General features: G+C 36.4%; 1 protein-coding gene across 1 annotated transcript; it reads right to left on the reverse strand.

Moving 5' to 3' along the window:
• Positions 1-742: 742 nt before the first annotated feature.
• On the reverse strand, positions 743-12,246 carry LOC121409921 (cholinesterase 2-like). Its single transcript, XM_041601705.1, has 9 exons — positions 11,295-12,246; positions 10,471-10,633; positions 9,898-9,975; positions 9,276-9,394; positions 8,010-8,177; positions 5,934-6,296; positions 5,172-5,440; positions 3,276-3,442; positions 743-1,475 (listed from the first exon to the last, which is right to left on the reverse strand). The coding sequence occupies exons 1-9, from the start codon at positions 11,682-11,684 to the stop codon at positions 1,351-1,353; spliced, it is 1,842 nt and encodes a 613-aa protein (XP_041457639.1). The 5' UTR covers positions 11,685-12,246; the 3' UTR covers positions 743-1,350.
• Between the last annotated feature and the right edge of the window lie 120 nt (positions 12,247-12,366).

The raw sequence follows: 12,366 nt of genomic DNA on the forward strand, positions 1-12,366 counted from the left end.
TTTGGCTAGAGAGGTTGATCTGACCCATGAAATCAATTGCCAGTGATCCACCAATAATCCACATTAAATGCAATATCGATTCGATGGAGTGTAATGATCTATATCTAAGCGTTCATTCAGTAAGTTTTTCCTCATTCAATATGTACTCGATCTGTTTGAAAAACCACTTTCTTATCCATGTCATAATCTATTTTAGGTCCTACATTTCGAATATCTCCAGCCATCAGTCATAATATACATGTATGTATAGTGCGGGTGTCGCGGGAAAGGATTTTGCACACGAAAAGCAGATCTGTAGGGCCTGTAACCCCCCTGTAACACCAAGTTTAGCATTGATCGTACAGCAGTTTTCTACGTTTGATTCTATTGACTATAATGTACAATCAATCTTAAAAATCAATTGTTATTGGCAAAGATACCAAGGTTTCGGTATAGTTTTTAAAAGCTAGTGAAATATTTAGATTTATTCAATTTTTAAAACAAACTGCACACAGTTCCTAGTTCTACAAGCGGGGATGACCAAGAAGGTAAATTATAGTGGTTAATCATCCGCTGAGTGTGGTATGTTTATGGGCCACAAATTAGGAATGTATCAAGAAATGAAACCTTACCAAACAAATCAGGTTGCTCAATCACTATATTACCCAATAGACCGTCTAACATGATATATACTCTCGTTGAATTATGCCAAAATCTGCCCGGTCAAAAGTCAAATCCCTTTTTTTCAACAACTTATCTTATGTCGACCCAACACCATAATGAGAATCATTAGCAACATTGCTGAATTCAAACTAGTTCTTAAACTTTTGACGAAGTTGGCATATCCTGCATGAAAGACGGAAAGTTGCAGAACTTCTTTTAAACAGAACTTACCGAAATGAGGCAACGACATGAACAAGATCTTATAGATTTAAGATAAAGCAGCTATAACATGTCTACATCTACATCTGAAAATAAATACATCGCAACTAATTTTTCGATGCCTGAAAAGGGAAAATTTTTGTAAATATCGGTAGCTGGTCTTCCTCCCATAATTCCTTAAAGAATCATCAGAATCACAAAACATCTGGAATCGTGATCGATTTTCTCCTCCTCGTTTGTCTAATTCTCACTCTCGACAATCATTTAAAGCTAGGGTTACACCGGAATTGAACAGCTGCGAATTCATCCGAATGCACGTATTCGGGTGGTTTCGTGAATATTCTGTTCTCCCTCCGCGAATGCGAGAAAGGTCGGAAGGGATTCGGGAACGTTCGAATTCACCGAAACCATCCGAATCAGGCCGTACTCGGGCAGAATCGGTCCGAATTTATTCGGGAGAATTCGGTTTGGTGTCGCTAACCCTATAGTTTAAGGAGAATTACAGTCTGAGTTTTCCTTGTAGTTTTCAAATTCTTCTGACCACTCTGGCATATGGACATTCTTCCATTCTGCATACTCTTGTCTCCATTCTTCATACAGATCATCAGAGTTTCCTGCATTACAATCATAAACATACAAGAATAATGACCATACTGTCATAATTAGCTGGGATCGAGAGCACCATATGCAACTAAAGGAGAAGGACAGAGAGATGAGAACGTTGATCAATTTTGATAGCCCATTTTTTATACAAATATTTTCAATTATTCATCTGAATATATACGCTTACACTAGAAAGATCGATTCAAATTACATTTGAGAAAAGAGGAGCCTGATAAAGAATCATAAAAATCTATGATAACATGGGACTTTGAAATATTCTGACCTGCATTTTGCTTCATTCACTCTTAACATGCTTAACTTGAAGCAATCGTGGTCAACAGTTTGGTACAAATATTTTCTAGTCACTTTGACTATCGAAATATCAGTAACTATTTATTTTATTTTATTGATATGTTCCACAATCATCAAAGTACATTTCGTAATCATGTTTACAATGAAAAAAAAATGCATAACATATGCAGGATTGAAACGTAGCAATGAAATGAAAAAAAGTGGAGGGGTCTACTAAAAAGCAGAGCTTGTAAAATGTAGACCCCCTATCAAAACACAAATAGAGTAAAATAATCAGCGAAATTCTATAAAATTATATAGATATAAACACTGTAACACAAATATATTTACACTATATACAAAATTAAATATTGACTTCAAAAAATAAATCAATACTACTGTGGATAAGTATGAAGTTCACAAATATTTGATTGAATCAATAAGAATTCAGTATACAGTATATTTTCATTTGAGGTTCAAATCAACTGAAAGAATACCAATATAACCATTCTGGATGGCTGCAAGCGTATATTTTGGAGTAAAGGCCAAATTAGTTTCAAATCGTAGCCATCCGTACGACTATTTAGATGATTTAGAACTTTAAGCTAGTGTAATTAGACCGGAACCGAATCAGCTGCGAATCCATCAGAATACTCGTATTGTGGTGGTTTCGGGGATATTCTGTTCACCCTCCACGAATTTTTCCAGATCCATCCCAAAGTTCCCGATTTCGGCTCGTTTTGAAATGTTCAAAACCAGCCGAATACCCTCCAAAATACTCCCGAATGTGACCAAAACGAATTTCGTTAGGACCACGTTTGGGATGTGTTCGGATTTGATTCGGTTGGATTAGGGGAGGCACTCGGGCAGCTTCTGGGCAGATTCAGACTTATTCGTATTATTCGACGCGTAACGGTCTGAGCTCGGCGATATTCGCTCCGATTCGGGGTCAGCATTCGGTTCTTCATTCGGCTGTAATCGGAACAATCGGGTCATATTTGGCTCGATTCTCGCGACTATTCGGGTGGCTTCAGGCTTTATTCGGAATGACAAAAATGTGATTTTGGTCGATTCTTTGCGATTCTGCGTTAAATCGGGATCTATTCCCGACCCATTCGTCTCTATTCCGGGAACTCCTCGAATCAGAGACGAATAGGTTCCGAAACAATCGAATCCATCCGAATCAGACCATATTGGAAAGAATTCGGTTTTGGTGTAACCCTATATAGCTTTATACAGTAAGATATTCTTCTTTTTATTAAATATCAGCATCAAATTCTACTACGCTTTATCCAAAAATCAGGTTGCAGACCAATCGTAAGGTGTGCTATGGCCTTTACTTAAATCTTTGACATTAAAAATCGAATTTTACTCACACAGCGCACTCTCTTGTAAATCAGACATTTTTACCATCGACAATGACACCCCTCTTGAAGACTACTTCACATATGACTTTATTTATTCTTTCCTAGTTCAGCTATTTTGTTCTCATGAAATAAATAATTTATTATCATACATACCATAATTATAGAGACTAGGGGCGTGGTTAAGCCAAAACGAACAAGTATCCATTCTCATTGCTTGGTCGTTTTCCATGGTTAATGACAACTTCTTGTATTCTAGCTCTGGTACGGTAAACCGGGGCCATTCGGGATAATTTTCGTCTGAATCCGGTGTGTTTGGGTCACTTTTGTAAAAAAAAAATCATGGATCGTTGATACAATGAATATTAATCTAAATCACTGCCAATTTATGTGTGTAGAATGGTGCTTTATTGATGAAGCATCCATGAATGCTTTTTGGTATAATTATTGAGGGAATTAACGCAGAGTCGAATATGGTTTATTTAGAAGTGATTTTATATTTAGAAATCATTCTTTATTAATATTTATAAGGCATTCATGAGAAAAATTAGAGAATAATGCATTAGAATGAAAATTTACATCAGTATAAGTAAGGGTTCTGTTCTGCTCGAAGTCCAACAAACTAATTTAAACCGAATAAATTGCTATTGTCAACCAAAGAATGTGAATCGCTTGTGATTAAAACAGTGTTGTCCTCCATATAGGGGCAATCATATATCACAAACATGGATCGGCGAGGTAGTAGAACGTGTCTCTCTGAAAGACGACTGATTCCATAATACTCTTCCTATATAGTCCCTTAACCCTAAAAGGAATGGGCTATTTGATGTACTGAGGACTCCAGAGGGGAGAATCATGTCCCCCTTCTCTTTTCTGTTGCTGTCCGCCCCATCGCACCAAAATTTGACACACACAGAACTACAAGCCAGTGGAAAAGATAATTACTTTAAATAAAAGAAATTGAATACATTTATGGAAAACATTAATTGCGTATACAACAATTTACATTTTGAGAATTTTTTTCATCCTTTTTTTTTCATTGTGCTTGTATGTGGCGAATTTGGTCAAGAAATTGCGTGAGACTTAATAAGTAAAAATGATCTCCCCACAATTTTTTCAAATATGTTTTGTAAAAACTCCTCCATACATGATTACCCAACGAGACAACGTAATTGTTATCATCTACCCCTAACCCGTACTCTTTGAGCAAAAAACTCTTTCGTCTTTTTTGGACCAGTGTATTGGAATTCACTGCCTAATGACTTTAAAGAATCACCAAGCATCAATATTTTCAAGCGCAAACTTAAAAAGATATTAATTTGTCAATACTCCACACCAACAAGTCAAGCTAATATATAACCGTAACTAAACGTATTTACAATTAGCATTTAATTATAAACAAATTTGTCTAACATTATATATTCTAAATAATGTCACTACAGTGCCCTATGACCTGTGCACCTGTCATGTTCCTCTTTTCATTTTCAGTTTATTTGCACCACCCCTTTCTCCTGTCTCTTTCCTCTGCCTCCCTTTTCCACTCTTATAATTTCTATCAAAAAAAAATTATCATTATCATTATCATGCCAATTATTATCCAAATTATTTTCCACTTTTTTGTTGTCGCGCGCTTATACGCTCTATTTTGGTATTTTGTAGATTATGTATTTTAATTTCGTTTTCCACCCGTCTCTTTTGTATAGGTTATGTTAATTAGTGTTGGAACTATGTTTGGGGACTTGCCTATTTTACAAGCTCTGCTTTTCTTGGCAAGTCCCTCCGTTCAGATAATTTTATCTTCAATTTTTGAAATGAAATGTTATAGAACTGTATTATTTTGAGTATGTATTATTTTGAACATGTATTACACTGTACTTGGATTATATCTTTTGTTTGAACGGAAATAAATAAATAAATGTACGTGCCCAAACAAAACCAACAAATGCGCGAAACGTCGGGGGGGGGGGGCATGGTAGCCCGCTTCCCCAGTCTTTTGATGATTATTCTCAACGGCACCATCGTTAATGTCGTGTTTGATTATCTTTAACTCACCCGGTTCTAATAAAATTAGTCCAGTAGCGCATAAACTGTACGGTCATCTCTTTTTCCTCTTCAGTCTGTCCCCTTACTATATTAGAAAGATTTGGGCTGAATGCCCAGCCAAAGACGAATTGCAGTTCCTCGGCATGACCGGCACCGAGCCACCCTGGTATCCCAGCTATTATAGACTGGGATGGATCATGCGTCATCTCGTAACGGTACACCGGTACTCCAGTATCTGCCATCGCTCGAGCCATAGCTTCAGTTGGACAAGCAAATGTCTGAAAGATATTAAGTCATCGTTGTCATAATATTATTAATTACGAACCAAACATAACAAAAAATCTTTGCAAAGCTACAATCTTTGAAATATAGTGTCAAATGGCATTACTCACCCCGTATACGTTTGGAATCCCTCAACATTCTAGCTAACTAATGTGATGGGGTTTCTTCAAAGTCTATCGGCAGATGTTCTCATATAGGGAATAGCACCATGGAGTCCAAGAGAAAGTTTAGGTTTCAGATAGCAGAGGCCCTCTAACACTAACAAGTTCAAAATCAATAAATCTCCCTAATCAACCGATCAATATCAACAAAGGGGCTTAACCGCTAACTAATCTTTCTAAAACAGTCAGGATGTACAAATGATATGTTTTGTGAAGAAAAAAGTGTTGGTCTACCACATAAATTTTAGTTTAAAGATGAACAAAAATATGGAACAAATGTATATATGCTCCTCCAGATAAAAGATGATATTTTGTTGTAAGTTTTCACCTGATCTGTGTTCCAATTGACAAATGAGCTGAGATGGCTTTCTGACGGGTCATCTGCCTTTGTCCAGTCAACGTACCATTGCTCTACTGCTAAAGCCAGCATCGGCGAGTAATAGAAAAGATAAATTGGTATCAGTTCCTTGAATTCACTTAGAGACATTTCTGGTGGTATTTGTCTTGCTACATATGATGGGTAAACTTTAAGCGCTATCAAAGTTCCTTCATCTTCGTTCGTACCGATCAAAGTTGGAACCTTGCTGAACCCACGTCTCCTAACGATCTCCATCGGGATGTCCGGTAGGAAAGCACCATCTACAACGGGTGCATACAACAGTTCCGCGTTTGTGAGATACTGTGCTGTCATCTGTTGAGTTAAAGATAATGTTGATCATAACACCGTTCATTAGATACTGTATTTTTATGTGTCCACGTCATGAATACTTCACAGAACAGTTTTATCGAATCATGTGATTCATGTGGTAACTTCTTTATTGATAACTAATTTGGATCAGCGCTCAGTGATCAAAGAATTTGAGTTCTCGGACAACTTTTCGGTAATATCATATTATATGATGTTCAGTGAAAAATGGCGAGTCAAAAACAGTCGTTTTAAAATATTTTGTACCAGCTACATATTAAAGTGGTCACTATAAAAAAGGACTCGCCGTACGGCCGCCGTATTACTGTGACATTAACTACGTCACCCATCCATGAAATAGAGAGATTGTGTGTGGGGGAGGGGAGATGCAGTGGCGAATTGTTTTTTTTTTTTGAGGGGTAGAACATATTAGGCGTTATGAGAAATTTCCAGATAATCGCGAGCGAGTCGACCCCCGTCCCCATCAGTACGCGAGTGGGATGTATAATGAAACTTCAAAACTCATGATATCTTAGGGACAGTGGCGTACCGTGGGTCACGGCATTGGGGGGGCACCAGCAAAAATTTTGAGTGACTTAGTGATCGAGCCTATAGGTCCATGGGTATACTGACCTAATATAGACATTTTTAAGGAAGCACTTGTAGTCATAGTAATCATAAATAAAAATACGCATCTCAGCAATCAAATAATGCGAGCGCGAAGCGCGAGCTGAAAATTTTTGATATTCAGACCTAAGAAGGGACATTATAATCGATTTTGTAATCATGATACGTACCTGTCTCGCTAAACAATGCGAGCGCGAAGCGCGAGCCGAAATTTTTGTATATATTGACCCCAAACATGGAGATCTTAATGACTATATATTAATAGTATACATATCTCACCATAGTCATCTAATGCGAGTGCCAAGCACTTGCTAATTTTGTTAGAATTACATCTGAACACATGAAGCACTTTGTGTAGTCATTGTAATCATGATTACCATACGCATCTCACTAATCAAATATTGCGAGCGCGAGCTGAAAATTTAGACAATTCAGACCTGAAGCGGGGCATTCTAAGGCTTGCTTGTAGGAATTCACTAAGACCATACGTATTTCACTAACCAAATGATGCGAGCGCGAAGCGCGAGCTGAAAATTTTTGATATTCAGATCATAAAAAGGGACATTTTAAGGAATGATTTTAGGAATTCACGGAGAGCAGACTTATCTCACCAATCCACTGATACGAACGTAATAGCGGACAGGAAATGTTTTATATTAATACTTTAACATGGGGCAATCATTTTAAGTAATCATTAAAAAAGAACCATATGTCACTACATAAAACAATAATATATTTGGTGTATGTTGACTTGAAACGGGAGTTTTTCGTACAACAGGTTTATATATCTCTCTAAACAGACAATGCGAGCACCAGGAACAATGACAACATAGGAACTGAGCAAATTATGTTTCATATATAGAGTTATGATAATGTTTCCTATGTAATATAGCATAACATGATTATAATGTAATATACCATTAGATTGAATAATAATTTCTTTCCCACTACGTTACTCTTCCTTTCTCCCTCTTTTTCTCCTTTTCCCCGTTTTTTTTTTTTTTGGTCAGCCGATTGGGGGGGCACGTGCCCCCATGCCCCCCCGTAGTTACGCCACTGCTTAGGGATACAGTTTTACGAGAAAAAAATTACCATTATCTGTGCCCTTGTCAGATCTTTCTCTTCAACTCCTCTAAGACATGTCATCATGGCTTCAGAATCGTCCTCCGTACAGTTCACCATGGTTGCTATTTCTCGGGTGAACCCAACCTGTCGTTCTATATTCGTATCAACTGCCCAAGGACAGAGAGCATTGCCACTCTGTGAAAGCAAATTTCACAATTGTCGTGCACGGTGAAAAGCGTGGCCAGTATACCACTAATAAAAAAAATCTCTCCCAAGAGATAAATCTCGTCATGCGTAACGATAATCATTAAAGTTTTCACTAAAAAAAAAGTTTGAGAGGAATTAATAAGGCCTACGGGGTCAACTTTTGAATAGTGAGTCAACGAAGTAAGAAAAAAGACAAAAAAAAATTGACCCTTCTAAATGAAAATATACAATAATTTCATATGTTATCCTTATCCCTTTCGATTCTTTTATTTTTCTCCATTTTGTTAGAAGCCTCCGTCTATAAAAACAAAGAAATGCAAATTAAAATTCATTTCGACTGAAATATAAATTAAAGTACGGAATTACTTAAGGTACAAACAAACAACTTTAAGAAAATGGCATCTTCTGAAAATTGAAGATGTCATAACATTAGAATTGTATCAGAATGTCTGAGAATTTTATTTGAAAATGAATGTGTAAATCTTAAGGGGATTTTGTTATTTTGATTAATATGTGTCTCAAACCCTAGGAATATTTGTATTTAACTGGTAATTTTATTCAAATTTAATATAACATTAAACAATTAAGCCTGCTTTTCATGGTTCATAGTTTCAAGGCCCTGGGAATCGGGGGTAATGAAGCCCCCAATATTCATCTGGGGGTGCTGTGTGTATTATTCATTATACAGGCACCACCCCGGAATTCATGGAAATCTGTTACATATGCTTAATAGTCAAAATGTAACCAAAATCACCTTTATTTTGTCGTATTGTGTGTGTGTGTTTTTTTTTTGCTTGTCAATTTAATCCAGCACCCCATGTTAAAAACCATTCACATGGACCAGATTAGGTTTAAGATTTTTTTCATGTTTTTGTGAGATCTAAAACTTCTTTTAAAAAAAATAAAAAAACGAACTGAATTGTCGTACGGAGTATTTTTCATTTGTTATTTTTCTATTTTTGAATATTTTTAAGTTATTAAACATTAAAGTTATTAGTCTTTTTTCTGCATTCACTTTTTGGCAAAAAAATTGGGACATTCCGATAATGCATATCCTTTTTTGGGGAGGGGGATTCACTAACTCACCTCCATAATGGCTTGATGGAAGAGCCCCTCACTTAACGGAGATAAAAGGTGAAGTCCAACGCTACCGGCTCCAGCACTCTCCCCCATAATCGTGACTCTATCTGGATCCCCACCGAACGCTCGAAGAAATTAAAAATAACCAAGTGCATACATAATTTATCAATTTAAGGTATATGTCTGTAATGAAATCACTTGAGTACTGGTATATCGTGCACTTTATAAAAATCTTTAAAGTGATAACATTATATTTATGACGCTATTTCTGACACACGGACTTTAAACCTAAGACGGTTTATATCACATTTCAACTTGAAGTCAAGTCGAAATAAGCACAATACTTGTGACTTCCTTAATCATTAATAGATATATCGCATATACAAACTGAAATTTGATAACTATTTTTTAAATAATATTGCGCTTTAATACATTCAGAATGAAAGTATACCTCCAAATTGTATTTTCAAGTAAGTGACACTATCATACAAAAAATTGATTGTTTGGTATGCACGATACTTATAATGATACCTGATTTTGGTTGTTGTTTCTTTTCTATTTTCTTCCAAGAATTAACAGGGGCCACGAAAATTTGAATAAATGAATGAATGAAAAAAAATATTCTTACCAGCAATGTTTTCATGCACCCACTGTAGAGCCATTAACTGATCATACATGCCGTAGTTACCAGGGGCTACACTGTCACCTTTTGATAGAACATTCAAAATGGGCCATTAGTAATCCTTTTGAAAAAAATAAAACAAGTGAAAGGCCTTTTGAAATTTTATCCCCTTCTCTCCTGTTTAAAAACTGTTTCCATCTCCTTCTATCTCATCAATCAAATAATTCGAGCGGAGCACGAGTTTAAAAATGATATTCCGACCTGAAAACTTGAAAAAAACATTTTCCTTACGTAGGCATATCACTACACATATAATAAGACATTTCTCGTGATTGAAACTACCACTTTAGCCTAAATATACATTACGTAATACAATATATTGCGTTATAGCACACGGTATAATATTACGAAATGTAACTATCGATGACTACTTGCACATAAAAACACATCCTTTGATAGAAAAATGTAATGTCAGATATAACGGCCATTATAGGCGTAACTCCTCTTTCATTTCTCTCTGTTACCCCTGATAAAGTGGTACTTTTCTCTTACATTTATCAATAATGAGAGTTGTCTTACCTGATGTCATGAATCCATAAACACCAAGACGGTAATTGACCCCGACGAAGACGATGTCGGGAGCGAAAGCGATGAGAGAGAGGGGTTCATATACAGTGTCTGATCCAGCACCGATCGAATATCCACCACCGTGTAACCAGACCACAACAGACACGTTATTAGGCTGTTTCGGGAAATTTAGGACGACACGCATTTTAAGTAAAATTGTACTTTCTGTATGATTTTATGTATTGGGGTAATAGAAAGTTATCTTTGTCTTGTCATATAACCTATAAAACAAGGCAATAAGAGCGAAAGATATATATTATGTGTCGAGGATAGACAGGACATGATTCCTCAGATGAGACAATATTCTAATCGAATTGTGAAGACGATACTGGAGATTGTAACAATTGCAAAACGCTTATTTTTATTTCATTATAGGCCTACCACCATTGAGAAAAACTTAATAAAATAAGCATAGTTATATAAATGTTTTTTTTATTCAGTCAACTTCTCAGTTGCTTACTTAACAAAAATCTTGTTTCGTTTCCTTTGCATATGTGATTCGAATCGTGCACTTCTTAAGTGATTATTTGGATCTATAGTTATCCTTGGTATTCTGTAATCTTGCTAATATAGTTTATGCGATAGCAATTTACGCTCCTATTACAAACAATTTATGGCAGTTGGACTACAATTCCTGACGATAATAAAAATAAAGATGGAAAATCAGACGTGTCTCTTCACAGTGTTCTATCTATCTGATATTCAGTTTCTTCCTGTCAGAATATTTTATTTCATATGATATCATTGAATCCAAACCTACTCTATTATCATCTTACCCTTGGAGACGAAGTGTGTACACTGAGATATAGACAATCCTCATCCAAATCCCTTCCCACAAGAGATATATCATCAACGGGACTGATCTGCGGACACATAGATCGGTCATATGTAGCGGGGTAAGTACTTGGTAGGTCAACCATCTTGATAGGATTCTTGAATCTAAGTTCTCCTACCGGTGGTTCAGCAAACGGGATGCCTAGAAAGGCTTCCATCCTGGTATCGACATTGAGGTATTGAGATTCATTGAAGGATAGGTAGATCCCTGTCAGCATTGTGTTGGTTCCAGGGAGTACAACCTGGGGTCCTTCTTGTGCGTCACACTGCCCCATCAGCACACCAACGACCGCGACAAGCAACGAAACTGCTGCATGATACCATAAATGCATCTTTGCTATGACTGATTTGTGATGACTCGAGAGAAATTTCGAACACCGTACACTTCGTTTATTATTATGTTTTAATAGAATATTCCCGCTCCTTAGCTTGATGGTCCCTCGTCAGATGAACAAACTGTTTGATTACTGTTGAAACCAACAGCCCTCTAAAAATTATCTTCAGCAAATTTTAATTGTTGAGAGTCTGATAACTAAGGTCGAGTGAGGACCAATGTTCAACCTCAGAGTAAGGTTCAACAATATTGATGCACTTATCAGATTATGTCTTGTTTTGGTTTCCCGTCGGCCCCTTCAATCCTCGATAAAATACTTTTTACAAGTCTTTGACAGACCCTCTACCTACAAAAATTCGAAAATTCTTAAAGTTAAAGTGAACTCTTAATGATGAATTGATTGCAATAAATAGTTAAGAAAAACGAAGAAAAAATGTGGTATAACATAAGAAAGTTGTATTTTAAAGTTTTACTGATTTTTGCAAAACAGTTATGTTCACAGCAAATGTGATATGTAAATGAAAGAGCCGGTCCTACACACGCACACGCACACCCGCACATGCCCACCTATAGAAAGCACTGAAATCATCTTCATTTGGTGTACTGTAATTATTTTCATTTTGAAATTCATAAGAGTACAGACCTATGTGTTGGACCTGAAACTCTTGATCCCTTTAACA

The sequence above is a fragment of the Lytechinus variegatus genome, chromosome 3 (assembly GCF_018143015.1).
Source record: "Lytechinus variegatus isolate NC3 chromosome 3, Lvar_3.0, whole genome shotgun sequence".
NCBI lineage: Eukaryota > Metazoa > Echinodermata > Echinoidea > Temnopleuroida > Toxopneustidae > Lytechinus > Lytechinus variegatus.